Source organism: Monodelphis domestica, chromosome 6 (genome assembly GCF_027887165.1).
Source record: "Monodelphis domestica isolate mMonDom1 chromosome 6, mMonDom1.pri, whole genome shotgun sequence".
NCBI lineage: Eukaryota > Metazoa > Chordata > Mammalia > Didelphimorphia > Didelphidae > Monodelphis > Monodelphis domestica.
Genome location: NC_077232.1, coordinates 238,983,719 through 239,001,838, shown reverse-complemented (window position 1 = coordinate 239,001,838; position 18,120 = coordinate 238,983,719). Strand labels below are relative to the sequence as shown.

Sequence of the window (18,120 nt, the reverse complement as noted above, 5' to 3'; positions counted from 1 at the left end):
TAGTTATTATTATCATTCCCATTTTGCACATAAGGAATTAGAGGTCAATTGGCAATAGCTCTAAGTCAGACTTAGATTGGAGCCCAGTTCTTCTTGTTGCCATGTCTAGCAGCACTCTTGCTGTTCAGTCACATTTATTCTATACTTGTATTTATTCATATCAAAAAGCATTGTTGAACAACCAGTCTTTATTGAATATCTACTCTACTCCAAGCACTCTGCTCCATGGATACAAAGACCAAACAAACAAAACAAAAAATAATCCTTGCCTTCAAGAAGCTAACAATTTATTAGTTGGAGAAAACATGTGCAGATATGAATACAAACAAAATAAATATATGTGTGTAAATATATACATACATATAGACAATAAATCCAAACTAATTTTAGTAGAGGAGAGGCCTAACAACTGAAAGGGGCAGTGAAATGCTTACTTACAGGAGGATGCATGAGATGTGCTTTGAAGAAAGCTACAAATTCCTCAAAATAGAAGTGATGGTGGAGAGCAATCCAGGAACAGGGACACAGTCTGTTCAAAGTCATGAAGTTGGAAATGGATAGTAATAGGACAGTTTGGCTGGAATTCAGAATGCCTGAATTGGAATATTATGAAATCCCTTGGAAAAGTAGGTTGAAAGCAGATCATGAAAAGATGCAAAATATGAGAGTTTGTATTTTATCTTAGTGGGGAAAAGAAGCAAGAGTCAGGGAGGAAGTGGGGTATAATAATAAAAAAAAAGCAATGAACTTCAAATTATTTGACTAGAGTTTGAACCGTAATATTGCCTCCTACTACATTTGTAATTTCTGACAAATTATTTAAAATCTCTCTTTGTGTCTTGGTTTCCTCATCTGCAAAATGAGGGGATTAGAATAGGTAATCAATGTTTCCTTCCAGTGTTAGATCTATATCCCTTTGATATTCTGGAGAAGGGGTATGATATGGTCAAACATGTGCTTTATTAATTTCAGTTTGGTAGTTGTGTGGAGGATGAATTGGAAAATGTTAATGCTAGAAAGGCAGAAAGACCAGTTAGGAGGGGAGTTCTTGAACCAGTAGTAAATACATAAAAGACAAAAAGTAGACAATAGAAGAAATACTGTGAAGGAAGAATTTATGACATTTGGTAACTAGCTAGATGTAGGAAGAAGGGAGGTAAAGTGAAAGGCTGAGAATCATTATGAGTCAGAGGTTAAAAATCCAAGTAATTAGCTAAAAGGATGTTGGGGCCAGAAACAGATACATTAATAGAATAGTTTTGGTTTGGTTTGATTCGGTTTCAGGTGGAGAAGCATGCCAGAACACAAAGGCATGTGCCAGGTTGTCTTCTCTTGATGCCCATGGATGCTTTCCACATAATAAGCTTGCCTAAATTGATTAACATAGTGGTAAAGTATTATGGAAGCTTCTGAATTGTACTGGAGTCCACACACGTCCTCCCAGAAACAAGTGGGCTAATTGGACTCTGGACTCTAGGACTGACCTGGTTTGGCCCCTTTTAGTTCTTGAACAGAGATGAATCCCCACCCTCATTCCCCCTTGCTACCTGAGGACACAGAAATAATAGATAGAGGTATAAATAAGACAGAATAGTCAAAGTACATGAGTCCAAATTCAGATTTGGACACTTTTCTACCTTTCTGAACCTGGTCAAGATATTTGAATTTTCTGAACTTCATTTTTTTAAAACTATAAAATGAGGAGATTGGAATTAACTGTTCTTAACCAAAGCCTGTGACTTGTTTGTTTGTGTGTCTTACATTTTTATAACCATTTCATTGTAATTGATTTCCTTCATGAGCCTCTGGATTTTGTCAATTTTAAGACATCTTTATGAAAGGGGGTCTATAGGTTTCACAAGATTACAGATGAGGCCCATGACAAAAAGAAAACAAAAGACAACTTAAGAATTCCAAGACTAGATGATTTCTCCAGTCCCTTCCAGCTCTAATAAATTTATGATTCTGTGATCCAGGTAGGGAAGTGCAATGTGTAGCTAGGAATGTGATTCAGAAGGAAAATAAGACCTGAAGAAATAAGCGTGGGAGGTATCTACATAGAAATGATCATTGAAGCTTTGAAAATGGATAATCTCACAGGGATTTCTTCCTAATTTCCAGAGAAATAAGTGTAATGTACAAAATATCACAGGGAGTAAGAGCCATCTGCCTGTTAGCACTTCTTTTGGTTTGTACCCCTTTGGGGGAAAACACACACATACAATTATAAATATAGGAAATGCTCCTCCTTGGTCCCAAACCTTTAACATCTTTTCAGAACATATTCTATTCAACAGGAATCTTGGAGGGGAGGAAATAAAAACATTTGCCTCTGAGTTACTCTAGTGAACTCCTACTGTCTTGCCTTACCATTAAAGACTATTCCTGCTTTCTGAAGCTCAGCATGTCTGGAGCATGAGGTTTGCTTCAGAAAGCCCTGCAGGATGGATGCCTTCCCCTTCCAACTCCCTCCCACCTACACACACATCCTTGTACACATGCAGCCTCAGTGGATGAGAATTAGACAGAAGGCACATTGGAATATCTTGGGTAGATGATAAATTATACCTTGACTTCTTAATGTCAGAAGGATTTTTATGTTCCAGTTTCTGTAACACCAGAGGGGGAAATATTGTGGCTCTTTTCTGATGGGCCAAATTCTATACTTAGTATATGAGACTATCTATTTGTATTTGGTGTGTAAGAACTAGAAAGTTCCATCTTTTACATTTATTTAATCTAAAATAGTCTCTCATCTAATTTTAGAAATTTTTCTGATCCCCTGGTTTTTTTTCCAGTGAAATCCATTGTTTTTAATATGGATCAGAGAAAGAGACAGACAAGGGAAAGGAGAGGAGAGATCTTTTACTGTGGACAGAGAGACAGTGACAGAGAGGGAGAGAAGTTAGTTCCTCTCTACATTTTACGGTAGTGGCTATATAGATGAGTTGACTCTATTAAAATCTATATAAATTGTGTCTGACAATCAATGTAGTAAAGTCGATAGAGAGCTTCCTTGGGACTCAGCAAGCCTGAACTCAAGTTCAGTTCCACCTCTAATATAAACAGCCCTGTGGGTGACCTCAGGTAAATCATTTAATCTCACAGTGTCATAGACAATTCTCTACGGCTATAAATTGCAGAGCTTATCTGACCTGCCTTGCCAGAGTATGTTTTCAGAGATATCTATTTAAATCAAATCACAAGTCAAGGCAAAAATCTACCAACCAAAAAAAACAGAGCAGATTGACAAGAATAAGGAGCATATCTAGTCCAGAGAATTTGTTTGTTTGTTTGTCTTGGTTTGGTCTTTGTATTTGATCTGTAAGAACTTTTTTTTTACATTTTTTTTACATTCATTTAATCTAAATATTTTCTTATATAATTTTAGAAACATTTCTGATCTGCTTGTTACGGGATTTTTGCTCGTTTTGTTTTATGAGGGAATGCAAAAAAATGCAATTAACAAACTACTCTGAAAACTCATTAATAAGTCTGAGCCCCCTAGAAAACATGACCTAACATTTAAAAAAAAAAACCAAAAACTACAGATCTCTTTTAATTTTAAGATAGGTGAAAAGGATTCATAAATGCTAATCCCACAAGTGTTGGATCCCTTCTGTTGGATGAGGAAGGTTCAGGTATATGGCTACCTTTGGGATATGGAGGGGACTGGGAAAATTTTTAAGCAAAATTAAAAAAAAAAGTAATATATATTTTTAGTTCCATTGGTCATGATGAACCTGGTTTTTGCCATTTCTATCACTAAATATATTTTACCACTAATTAAAGGTAAAGTGAAAGTCAGAGGTAAGTAGTTTCAATATGAGGAAGAGTATTATGGAGACTTGGATGAGGAAGGAACCTTGGAGGTCAGGTCAGCTTCCCACCCTATCCTCCACAATATCCCATCCTAGTTAATTCCAGCCTCTGAATACTTCAGTAATGGAAATGCAGCTCCCTCTGTTTAGTTTTCACCTAATTCACAAAGATCAGCTGTGTCTCCTTCCGTGTGAATAGGTACTTGAATTTTTTTTTTTTTTTGGATGAAGGAAAATGAGTTTCAGGGAATAGAACACTTAATTTTCTGAGAACATCTTGGACTCTGTTTCACAATCATTATACATAAAATTTGTAAAGAAAATGTTTTCTTATCATGGTACAAGTAAAAGACTTTCAGTCTATCCACTTATCCACAGACACAAAAAGTACCTCTGATTGGATTCAAGGATAATCTAGGCCAGCATTACCCAGTATTCATTCCATGGAACCTTTGTGTTCTTCATAATAAGTAATACATGCTTGCTTAATTGAATTGAATTGAAAATGAATAGGAGTTCTGTATGGAAAATGTTGATAATAAAGATATTTTCCACCAATAATATTATATGTAAAATATTATATGCCTCATAGATTTTTGAGCTGGAAAGAACTTTAGGGATCATTTAAATCAACCCATCCTCATTTTCCAGATGAAGATATTTTGGCCCAGAGAAGTAAAAATTCTATTCCCAAGTAGCCCAGGTAATAAGTGTCAGAGGGGAGATTTAAATGTCAGGGCCCTTAGCCAATGTTCTTTTCATTGTGCCATATTGACTTTTAAAAAAATAGGTATTATATTTGGTATGAAAATATACATGATTTCTTCTATTTTGCTTCAAAATTTCCCCAACTTCCTCCATGGCCCAAAGGTAGCCATTATACACTGGACCTTCCTCATCCAATAGTCACACTTGTGAGACCAACATTTATGAATCTTTTTAATCTATCTCAAAGCTAAAGGTGATCAGTAGTTAATTTTTAAAAACCAATTTAGACCATATCTTTCTGTATACAATTGCTAGACAGTATTGATTGTGACAAGATGACACATTTTTACAGGTAGATATATAGATAGACAGGTAGGTAGACAGACAGCAGACAGATAGGTAGTTAGGTAAGTAGGTAGAGAGAGAGAGACAGAGAGAGAGACAGACAGACAGCAGATAGGTAGGTAGACAGACAGACAGACAAATAGATAGATATATAGATAGACAGACAGATAGATAGATAGATAGATAGATAGATAGATAGATAGATAGATAGAAAGAGAGATAGAGAGATAGGTAAATGATAGCCAGACAGAACAGATATAATGTCCTAGAATAAAAGATTATAAGAAAACACATATTTAATACCAGAAATTGAAACAGACAATAATTTTCAGTAACAGGCACAAAGAATTACAAAGCCAAATCTAATAAACATTTCTAGACATCAACCTGGATGGACATTAACTACTCTCAACAGGTTACATGATTGTGCCAGTAATATTAAAATATAAAAATAGCCCTTACAAGAACTATTTCTGGCCAAAGAATACTAAATTCATGGATTAGGAATTGTATAAATTATAATCCCTTTAACTAGAATCATAATATCATAGATCTAGAGATAGAAAGGATATCAGAGGTCATTGAGTTCAACTCCCTCATTTTTCAATTTAGGAACCCAGGAGAGTCATATGACTTACCCAGGGTCATATAGCTACCAAGGGTCTAAGGCAAGATTTGAATCCAGGTTCTCCTGACTTTTTTTTTCTAATTTCCTCTTACTTCTTAAAGAGTGTTCTCTCTACTTTATTATTATTCTTTCTCAGAAGGTATTTAAAAATTGATTTCTAGAATTCATTCAGCCCAGAATTTTCTTTTTTATAATTTGGGTTCTTCTGACAACATTGAAAAAATGTGGTATTTTAAAGAAAGGTTTTTGTTTGACAGAGTACTTCAACACATTATCTCTTTTCACCCTCACTCAGCCATTACAATGTAGGTAAAATAAATAATTTTGGATGTAAAAACTGAAACACAAAGATCTTTTGGATTTTTGGATCATGGGTTATAAAGCATAGAGATGCAAGAGGCTTTAGAGGTCATCTAGCCCAATTGCCTCATTTTATAGTTTGAAGAACCTGAGGCTCAGAGAGGTTCACTTGCCCAAGTTCACACAGGGAATAAATAGCAAACCTAAAATTTGAACACAAGCCTTTTAGCTCCAAAACCAATGTTCTTTGTCCAAGATCCCATTGAAAATTTGTGGTGAGGTTAGGATAATAACCTAGGTGTCTGGATGCCTAGCTAGTTCAGTGCCCTTTTCACTGTATCACACTATCTTTTAAAAACATAAGTTATTTAATATTTTTGGTTTCTTTCTATTTCATCATAGTTCTCCCAATGTCATTCTCCCTCTCCTTTGAAGAGAGCCATTTCATAAAACAAACAGCATTTTGAAACAAAAGGAGAGGAAAAAAATCAGTATAACTGATCAATACCACAAAAAAGTCTGAAAACGTGCAATATATAACATTTGTAGACCTCACCTCTGCAAAGGAACAGAGAGGTTGTGTCTTCTTGCATTAATTTTTTTAGTTGTTCTTTTCATTTACATTGTTATAGTCATTGAATATGTTGTTTTCTTAACTCTGCCTCACTTCATCATTGTCCCATATTCAAAACATTCATCATTTCTTCCAGGAAATTTCTACGTCATTTCTACATTTGTATAGCCATTTAGCTAATTGATGGGCATGTCTTTGTTGCTGATCTATTTTCTTTACTGTCCAAATTCAAAGAAATGAAATTTTAAAATGTGCAGGATATAAAGATATGGACATTTATTTTCTTTAGTTTCCCACTGATGGAAAATGATAGTTTTCACTAGGAAATTGTACCTTGACTCTGTTGACCTTTAACCTTCTTTCCTCTTTCCAGGTACCACAGCTTTGTATTTGTTCCTGGTTATGCATCCTTCCATCATTAGTAACTCCCCCAGCCCAAAAACCTTTGAGGAGGTACAGTTCTTTAATAGAAATAACTACCACAGGGGGATTGATTGGTAAGATGGGTTATTAGTATAAATCTAAAAAAAAAGTATATATACTGTGCACAGTACAAAAAAAATAGCATTACTGCTCATACTGTAAGTTTGCAGACATTCCAAAGTGCTTCTATCCCTTGGTAATTGAATAAGCATTAGGAAACCCAAAGATTGGAGCTTACTTTTTTGCACCTGTGAAAGAGCATAGGCGTCTCAAGAGACATACAGACACACAACTTCAGTGTTATTAAAAAGATGGAAATCATAGAGGCAGAGAGAAACAAATTCCAGTAATTGATGCTTCTACTACATCAGTAGAGCATAATTGCTTTTTCAACACCTCTCAAGTTTTAGAAAGAGAATATCAGATCTCTCTTCTTGTATACTTCACATTAGTATTACTGATGTGCATATTTTCAATTTAGATTTGACTTTGATGTCATAGAATAGTTAAGAAAAGCAAGTTGCATAAGTTGTAGAATATAGAAAGCCACAACTAGAAATAACTGGAGCCACAAACAACTTAGCATCAAGTTTTTAAATGGAAATTTATAAATGTCAAAATCTAATACCAGGGTATTAAAAAAGGTACCAGGGGGGTAAAAAAGTAATTAAAACATGAACTTCCTGACTTGCAATGTAAATATATCTTTTTTGAAATTATTTGAAAATATTATTATTTTAAAAATTATTTTAAGCACTTACTACTACTGTCAACCCATGATTCATTTAGAAAGCATTCCCTTTTGGCATGTTAAACGTCTCCTTTGGTCTGGAGGTATGGAAAATAGATACTGAGTGCAAAGGTTTTACTTTTGGAAAACAGTAGGATCATGAGCATCTTTGCATTGATTTTATGTAATTCCTGATTCTGGGGTGAAAATAGTTCTGATTATGCAACCTTTTTCTTCATACTACACAATCACTATTTTATAACATCAATGGATCCCTTCCATCATAGTTACTTTGGTATGTTCTGGATGGACAGAGAACAGAATTTCTTAATGTATGACTTTCAGGTTTCCTAACTATTAGACTTTTTATTGTCAAATCTTATGGTGAGATGCCCATATCAGTTAAGCATCTTAAATCAGGTTGTTTACAAGCAGCAAGAATTCAGAAATTATCTATTGATCACTGCAAACACCCTTTTTTCATCCTTAGCATCAATACTGTGTATTGATTCCAAGGTAGAAGAATGTTTAGGGGTAGGCAGTTGGGGGTTAAGTGACTTGCCCAGAGTCACACAGCTAGGAAGTGTCTGAGGTCAGATTTGAACCTCAGACTTCCCATCTCTAGGACTCCCATCACTGAGTCACCCAGCTGATCCTGCAAAAGCTTCTTAATAATTTTTTATTCCAATCTGAATGTCATAGTAAAGGAGGAAGGCTTCATGCTAGCACTAGGACCAATATGTAATAAAAATAAGTTACTTTCTCCTCTTCCTTTCTTTCCACCTGACAGGGAGTTACAGAGTCTGTATCCAGTGTCATTTTTCCCTGAAAGAATGATAGAAAAGAGGATTTGTCTGTCTACTTAAGATGCACAGAAATGAAAAAAAAAAGCAATGGAAAGACAGATGGCATGTGTTCATAGGTTACAGTAAATGACAAACAAGGAATTCTGCAGGAGAGGACATGAAGGATTTCATCTGAAAATTGTATGATTAGTTAAAAGTAAAGAGGGTAAGGAGGTTTGTCACATAGCAAGAGTAAGAGGTAACTATTGGTCAATGTGCTTTATGGGGGTCCAAGAAGTCAATAAAACAAAATATTGGATTCCCTTTGGTAGATATGCAAAGGGACATGGACAAGAGCCACACAGTATTGGCATCTGTGGAGGTGCTAATATTTGGAGAGAATACTTACATTGGCAAGATCAAAGATGCATTAATTGATTTAAGAATATAAATGCAAATAGTCAGTGTATTGCATTGGTGCAGCTAGGGATACAGAAAAGCTAAAGACCTGAAATTTACTCACAAGGAACTCAGGAGATACAAGAATTTTAAAAGTCAAATGACAACAAAATTGTTGTTACATTTCAGAATCATTAAGTGATAAAATTATAAGAGCTAGTATTATATAGATTTAAAGATGCCAAGGTGTTTTATAGTATATTATTTTCACTTAATATGAGGTTGGGTGATTTGTACAGTGTCATGCAGTTAGTAAGTGTTTGAAGTTTGATTTGAATTCAGGTCTTCTTGACTAAGCCCAGCAGTCTTACAGTGAAGTCTTATAAATATTAATATTATAAGTGTTAGTCTTTAATTAATATTGTCATTTTCAATACCTTATTAGAACTATAATCCTATTGAAATGAAAATTCCATTCTTCTATCCAAATAACAACTTATTTATACCTCTTTCTTTACAAGACTTAACTATGTGTTTCCATGAATCTCCATGGGGCAATCACCCATCACCTTGGGAATTGTCCTCTGGGTATATTAACATTTTGTAGGTAAACAGAGTAGCCGATGGCTGTCCAATTCGTATTCTGCTCTCTACCTGGGTTCATATCCTAGAAATCTGCTCTATCTAACTTTGCAAATAGAAATCCATTATCACCTCATTCTATTCAGATATGAGCTATGTCATCCTACAAATCATCTATGGGGCAGCTATTCATCATTGTGCAGATTTTCTTATTTTTTATTTTTATTTTGACATAAGTAGAAGCAGAACCAGCACTTCAGTTGGTATCCTTTGCTCTTTACTACATAATTGGCCCATGGCCTTTTCTGGTCATACATCTCTTAAGTGAGGTAATTGATGCCACTTTTCTGTCCAATTCATGATTATCAATATTCTGCAATCTATATAAACTCACCACATATCTCCTGCATTGCTTTTTGAGTGAAACTTACATTTCATTCTTTGGAGATTCTGGTATTTTCCAATTCAGTCAGTCAACAAATGAACATTTATTGAGTGTCTATATTCCAGGCACTGTGCTAAGTTCTGAAGATATGAATATAAATAAAAAGAAAGAATGTCTCTTCCTTAAAAGAGCTTATATCTAATGTGGAAAGACAATATTCAAAAGGAAGCTGAAAAGCAGAGAGAGTGGAGAGACATACAGTATGGGGAAGCATGGTGGAGAATTCTGGAGAAGTCGAAAATCAGTGTAGCTGGTGAGAAATTTGGAGACTGCTTTCCTTAAGTAGAGTCCCTGGAACCCATGGTTCTGCCCTCTAATGATAAGGGCAGGAGGCACCAACAAGATTTGAGTACCAAGTAGATTCAATCTTGCATCATGATAATATTTCCCAATGCTGAGTTTCCTAGGGAAGAGAAACATACTGGTGAGATCCAGAGAAATCCCAAAGCAATGTAGCTGGTGGGAAATAGCTACATTTAGAGATGAAGCATCACTAGAAGAATGCTGATGTTAAAAAGAGGAGTTCTTTGTTCCAGCACTTTATCCACTATGCCATCTAGCTGCATTCTTTATTAACTAATATCACGCTCTGGTACTCTCTGGATTCAGCAAATCCTAGATCTAGAGATAGACAGGACCATAAAGGTCATTTAGTCCAACCCCTCTCTTTTTCAGTGAGGAAACTGAGGCTTAGGAAGGTTTTGACTTACTTAAAGATAACATAGGTAGTCAGGTATAGAACTGAGTTTTGAACTCAGCCCTTCTAACTCCAGATTCAGTGATCTTTGCATTATGACATAGAATTACCTAAGAAAATAGGTTTTGGATCAAAGTAAACCTAGTTCTGAGTACTTCTACACAGCCAAGTTGATATGAGGATAAGTTACCTTAATATCATCAAACCTGCCATGTTTTTATGTTTACTATATCTTGCTGCTGTGCAATCGTTTTCAGATACCTCAACTCTTTGTAACCCCATCAGGGGTTTTCTTGGCAAAGATACTGAAGTGGTTTGCCATTTCCTTCTCCAACTTAATTTAAGATGAGAAACTGAGGCAAAAAGGGTTAAATAACCTGCTCAGGGTCCCACAGCTAGCAAATGTCTGAGACTGGATTTGAATTGATGAAGATGAGTCTTCATGATTCCAAGCCGAGTACTCTCTCCACAGCACCATCTGACTGCCTTTACCATAGCTTATGGACTGATGAACACTCTAAAAACAGAGAAGATTCCTTGGAGGTAGCACCAGGGCCTTAGGATACTCTGAGCAGCCCCCAAATTAGTCTAGAAGCTTAGAATCAGAGTAGCAGAACATGTTTGTGGTAACTGCATGGACAGCTACCCATGACACACTTCAAATAGTTCCATTAGGATTGCATAATCTATTCCTTAGGAAAGGACCAAAAAGATCCCCACTGCTTATATTTTAGACTTCCATGCAATGTAGTGACATTTAAACGTTGGAAAATAGAATACTATGCAAGGCTTTATCACAAGAGAACAATGAGAGGTGAAAATGAGCATGCACACATATGTCAAAAGCAGTAGCTAAATTTTTGAGAACTACTTTGTTCAGTAATTATGAATCTGCTTTATTTTAATTTTGGTTAATCCAAAGCCTTGATGTTTTGAGGAAATAAAAGGAGACCATTACTAAAATAGCAGGCCAGAAATCAGAGAAGGGAAAGAATAGACAGATTTTCTCTGGAATTATTATGCTAATCATGAACTCGAAAAGACTTTTTATATTGTATAATCCAGAGGAATGGTCATTTTGTTTATTTAGAAGAGTTCCAGATGGTGAACCAAAAACATTGTCTTTAGAAATAGTAAGTTTTTAAATGATTTAGCTATGACAGGGATTCTTTTACTGTCTGTGAACTTCAAAGATACATAAAGATAGACATTTCATTATTTTTGGTTTTCTTCATAGTTTGCTGTATTTTATTCATTTAAAGGTATATATTCTGAGAAGAGTTCATCAGACTGTGAAAGAGGACCATTACAAAACACATAGAGGGAGGTAGAGAGGAAGGGAGAGAAGGAGAGATGAAGAGAGGGAAAAGAGAGAGAGAGAGAGAGAGAGAGAGAGAGAGAGAGAGAGAGAGAGAGAGAGAGAGAGAGAGAGAGAGAGAGAGAGAGAGAGAGAGAGAGAGAGAGAGAGAGAAAGAGAAGAGAGAGAGAACTTTGGCACTATACATAGATTCCAAGCTTAAAGAGACCTTAGAGCAGTGGTTCTCAACCCTTTCTAATGCCGTGACCCTGCAATACAGTTCCTCATGTTTCAGTGACCCCAAACCAAACAATTATTCTGGTGGCAACTTCAAAACTGTAATGTTGCTACAGTTATGATTTGGAATGTAAATACCTGATATGCATTATGTATTCTCATTGCTACAGATTGAGAGGTTGAGAACTGCTGCCTTAGAGGAAACTGAGGTCTAGAGGAATTAAGTAACTTATTCAAACTCACAGATATGTTTCTGAAAAAGCATAGAGATTTTAACTCAGAACTTTTGATTTCAAAGTTATTGATATTCCCACTGTTCCAAGCTATCTTTCATGTGTAAGTGAGACTTGTCATTTTTTTGGAATGTTCAGGACTTTTTTCAAGTTAAGTATTCATCTTTTAGCCAACAGGAGCCATTCTGCACATTGTGCTGATACCCTAATATCTCAGACACCTAAACTCATGGCAAAAATTTTAGAAAGCCCTGGGGAAGTTCCCAAGTGATGTAATCTTATATCTTATAGAAATGTCTATGTTAGATGGACTTTGACTGCCACTAAACTAAACTGAAAAAAAAAATAAGCTTTTCAGAATTCAAAATAAGCACATACTTATGGATATATTTGGAAGTCAAATTGAATAATAAGTAAGAAAATTACCTCTGATCTTTCAAATTCAAGTATAACAACATTGACATGGCACATGTGGGGGAATGAGTAGCATTTCTTTGGGAAGAATTAACTTGGATTTTTTTCAGTTAAATAAGCTCAAGAATCACATATTTAGAGCTTGAAGGGTCTAAATCTCTTTATTTAAAGATAACTAAACTGAAGCCTAGAGAGGTTAAGTTGTATGACCAAAGATGAACAGTTATTAATTATTCATATTTAGATCTTCTTTTTCCAAGTTGGGTACTCTAAAGGATAAAGATCCCTAAAATATATTACTAATCCTCAGTCACCTCTTGCCTCTATTCTTGCCAACAGATAAAATATAGAGAATGCAATGAATAACATAGGAACAAAATAGACATGTCAAGGTTTACTGTTAGAATCTAACTTATCCCTTTGAATGTGGTTATTTGGGCCATTATTTAGATCACTCTAAATAAGCTGGATTTTATTTGTGAAATAGTAAACAATTTTCTTGAGACCTTTAATATCTTCAACCAATAGAAGAAAAATTATTGACTTGTTTTGAGAGTTTTGTTCCTTTTCTAGGTACATGGATTTCTTCCCAGTGCCTTCTAATGTAACTACTGACTTTCTATTTGAGAAAAGCGCCAATTATTTCCATTCAGAGGAAGCTCCCAAGCGAGCAGCATCTCTGGTCCCCAAGGCCAAGATCATCACCATTCTCATTGACCCCTCAGACCGAGCATATTCCTGGTACCAGGTATGAATAAAAATTACAGGTAATGTTGGTATAGTGCTTTACATTTCATAAGGTTCTTTGTGGAAAGGATGTATTGTAATGAGGACTCACCCTTTAGTCAGATGATAGGTATTTCAATCTAAGCCCTGACACTCTCCTGTATGATCTTTGATAAGTGGCTTATTTCCCTCAGTTGAGTTTTCTCACCTCCAGATTTTATATTATGTGGCCCCTAAGATGCTTTCCAACTCTAGATCAGATATGGGGTCCATGAACATTTTTTGCAAATGTTTTAATAACTGAATTTCAGTATAATTGAATTCATTTGTAAAATTGTGTTTTATTAATTTAAAAATATTGTCCTGAGAAAATGTCCCCCCAAATAGTAAGAGCCATCCATGAAATCTTTTGGACAGAAATAACTGGAAGAGGAAATTTTGTCACTCCATCACTATAGTAGGATTATAGGATTTAAAAAAGAAGAAAAAAATACACTTTTTTTAAAACAAAAATAAGGATGAATTTTATTTTTAAGTATATTTTTCTCTTATTAAATATATTTGCTTGAAAGCAAGAACATTTATTGAACTTTTTAACGTTTGTAAAGCACTTTAAATTCATTATCTCTTTATCCTCACAATATTGTGAAAGAAACAGTATTATTACACATATTTTATAGATGTAAAAACTGAGTCTTAAAGAGGTTAAGTGATTTGCCCAAGGTTACTCCTAGTAAATGCCTGAACCACGAACTATGTCTACATTCTCTGATTCCAGTTCTATTGCTGCACTCATTCTGCCAAGTTTTTATCCATATAAGATTGATTATCCATGAAATTGGTTGTCTATGCAATCTTTAAAAAGTATAGTAGACCTGGAATCGACCTTAGACGCCAATTTGACCAACCTCTTTATTTTACAAATGAGGAAACTTGGGCCCAGGGAGTTTAATAAAAAGTCACAGAGTTATTATCAGATTCAGAAATTAAATTCAGTTTCTCCAACTCTAAAGATGCTGCTTTCCCCCCCTATTCTTGTAGCCTACCTCCTGTGGGTCCAGATCTTTGAATTTCCACATTTTAAAAAATTATAAGCTTTATAAGCCATTACCTTTTGTACTCCTTATCAAAACCATGTGTGATAAGTAGCTATATAACTTTGAAAGAGAATAGAAAGTATATTTTAAGAGTTTAAGTGACTCCCTGAGCTAGATGGAAAGATAGAGCCAAAATCTAAGATAACAATTCTTCATCCCTGGGAGTTTAACCTTTTGAGCTCACTGAATCACAGCATCTCTCTTTTGCAGCATCTCTTCTTAAGCACCAGGGAGCTAATGCTTTGTGTATATAATGCTTATCAGAGAAACAGACAGCAGGAGATAATACTTTCCTCTGTAACAACTTAATGGACCTTCCTTGAATATACGGTACTTGGTTAGTAAACAAGTTATATACAACTCTGTGATATTTTAGTCACTAAATGAAAAAGTAAATTGCAAAGCAATTTAAATTAAATATTAATCCATTTTGTGAGGTCAGCATCTCTGAAGGACTCATTTTTGTGATGGAAAATATCTACTTTATGGTAAAAATGTATTTGACATATCACTAACATTTCCAGCCTTGGCTAGGCAGCCCAGATGTAATCAGCATTCAATAATCTTGGGAGAAAAGCTGCAGGCAGCTTTTTCTTATCAGCAGTAATAGAAGATGGGGAAATCATGTAAAATTGGAAAGTCATAGACAAATTCAAGACTCCGTATTGTTCATTAGTTAGAGGCTACCCTCACACCATTTTTTTTTATACCAGAAGAGTTGACAAATAGCAAAGCTGACTGATGGGAGTCTCAGTCCCCTCTCCTACATTCACAGCTTCTGATGAAAGTAGTAATGAGCATATAAATGGCCAGAAGGCAAATAACAAGAGGGTGAAGAAAATTTAAGTCTCAGAATCATTGAGTTACTGAATAATTAAGGTTTGACTGAAAAATGAGCCATCAGGATTTGAAAATGATAAGCTGTTTTAAGTATTATAAATAACCAAACTAGTCCACAATGGTACAAGACTGGCTAAAGTAATACTAATGGCTTATATTTATGAAGCACATTATGCCCTAGAGTACATTACTGTTGCACTCATGTGAATTCATTTAATCTGCTCCAACAATCCTGTGATACCCGTTTAGTTAGAGGGGAATATTATTTTACAAAAAAAGAAACTAAGGCTCAGAAAATCAAACCAACTTTGCTTCTGGTCAAATGACTAGGACGTGGCATCCAGGACTGGAACCCACTTAAGGGAGTTAAATTCACAAAATGCCTTACTGTTAGAAAGATTTCATTTTTAAGTCTCACGGCATGTATGAGGGAAAAAAAGAAATCCTAGAGATTTCTGAGGAGGTAGGGTTAGTGTTTTTGTAATAAAAAAAGTATCTTCCACTGTAACAAATATATTATAAGGTAAAGAGAAAGCATTTGAGAGTACTTGAGTAAGGCACTGTATGTAGAATAAGGATTAGTCCTGTGATTACAGTGGTAAAAGGCACTCCCAGGTGAGAAAGATCACTTTACCAGTGAAAGCCAATACCTTCTTTTCATTTCAAAAAAACTTTATTTTGAACCTACTATGTGCTAAGCACGGGGGATACAAATCTCTTAGAGATACTTTATGGTCTTAGAGAATTGCCTAGACAATAGGCACCGAGAAAGTAAATGACTTGCCTTTGGTTACAAAGTCAGTCTGTATGTATCACATCAAGGTTTTACATCTAGGTTTTCTTGGTTTTGAAGCCAACCTACTATCAACTATTTCATGCTGCCTCTCATGCTTGGTATATAATGCAATCTGAGTGTATTACAAAGAAAACTAAGAAACTTAAAAAGCAATACATCTTTCTGAATTCATTTTCCAGGGAAATGTAATTTTCCTTTATAAAATCATTCTCAAATAAAATTACTTAAAGGATCCTATCAATAGAATTTCAGCACATTTACAGAGAAGTCTCCAAGTTTATATTCATGCCAGTGGCCTGCCTTTGAAGCCATTGTTCCCAAGAAGATATTTCCAAAAAGCTATTCTTAGCCTTTTACTAATCACAAAACATATTATTCTTTTTCAGAGAAAAGGTTTTTGCTTCCACATCTGATCTCCTCCCAAAGATTTGTTTATCCTTGCTTTTAACTGGGATTGAGATGGCTTTCATTTTTCCATGTAGCATCAGCGATCACATGAAGATCCCGCAGCTCTGAAATTCAGCTTTTACCAGGTGATCACAGCTGGTCCCCGAGCTCCCTCGGAGCTGAGAGTGTTACAAAAGAGATGCCTGATACCTGGCTGGTATTCTACTCATATAGAAAGATGGTTAACTTATTTCCCCCCATTTCAGGTATGTTGAGGTATCATTTTACAGAATGTTAAAACATTAATCAGTTTACAGCTTTGGTTCCTTGCCCAAGAGAAGGGAGAATAAGGAAAGTAGAAATGGGAAGGTGCTTTTGCATGTTTTTATTTTCCCAATGATTACAAATAGTTTCAAATAAGTCATGGAAGTATAGAAAACTAGATAGAAAATCAATCAACAAGCATTTCTTAATTGTCAGACCTTGTCCTAAGTACTAGAACAAATTAAATTAAATTAGGGAAATTTAAATTATTTTAAAACAAAATAAAGAAAATTAAAACAAAAATACCCCTTATAGTCAGAGATAGAAAAGGTTTAATTATCTGAACTATCAATTTTTTCACCCAAGATTATCTATATTATACATTTTCTCTGTTTCTTCTATTTTAAATGTTTCAAAATCAGCTGATATACCTCTTATCCTTATTGAGGGAAAAGTGACACACTATTTCTTAACTGTTAGACTAAATTTGGCTTTATTTTACCTTTGAACCACTAAGTGCCCTCTGATAATTTTTTGATTGGTTTTGTTATTTCTGTTATTCTTTTAAAAATATATTATTCAAGGACATGTGATGATAAACTGACAAAAGGAAAATGAATAACGAGAGATATGTGAAATACATCAAAAATAATGTAGTTCATTCACAGTGGCATCAAAGAGAAGAAGTCTAATAGCACATGAGCTTTCCGGTTTAGCTAGGAAAAGATTCTAGGTCATCTTTCAGTGTATAGTATCAATAGGTAAGTGAAGAAGGACTAGTAGAAGGAGAAAAGTGAGGGAAGCTGAGACCAGGCTTCTCACATCAGATGTTCCAGCAATGAACTCTGTGACATGAAGATAAAAACCTTTTTTCAAATTTTACATTCTGCCTTCATATGAAGATTAAACAATGGATAGGAAAAGTTAAAAGGATTATACAAGTAGAGCATTTATAAAGAGCCATCCTTGAAATGTTTCCAGCATGGCAGATGGATGGATGCCATCATTATAATTATGATTAGATCCCAGGCAGTAAGGAAGAGAATGAAAATTAAAGAAAGGAGACAGTGACAGTAGAGTCTGATCACACAATCATGGGATGTAGGAGCAATGGAGGAGCTAGAAAGAATCTTAGAGGCCATCTAGTTCATTTTCTGCTAAAGATACCTACATATATATATATACATGTATATATATATATGTATGTATGTGTGGATATATATACACATACAAGTAAATGCATGAAATAAAATTTGTAATATATAATGTGAGTGTGTGTCTATATGTTGGTGTAGGTGTACATATAAGGGTATACTTAAAGACAGCAAAGAAATAACATTGTCATTAGATTTGAATCATAGATAAATGCCTATATTGAAACAAGACTCTTAC

The 18,120-nt window shown here is 34.9% G+C and overlaps 1 protein-coding gene across 1 annotated transcript in view; it reads left to right on the top strand.

The window, feature by feature from the left end:
• LOC100011021 (bifunctional heparan sulfate N-deacetylase/N-sulfotransferase 3) overlaps positions 1-18,120 on the top strand; it is a 230,393-nt gene that overhangs the window by 192,110 nt on the left and 20,163 nt on the right. The window contains exons 9-11 of the mRNA XM_001362764.4: positions 6,750-6,873; positions 13,192-13,366; positions 16,560-16,730. Coding sequence (XP_001362801.1) covers positions 6,750-6,873; positions 13,192-13,366; positions 16,560-16,730 — 470 coding nt within the window. The remainder of the gene's footprint in view (positions 1-6,749; positions 6,874-13,191; positions 13,367-16,559; positions 16,731-18,120) is intronic.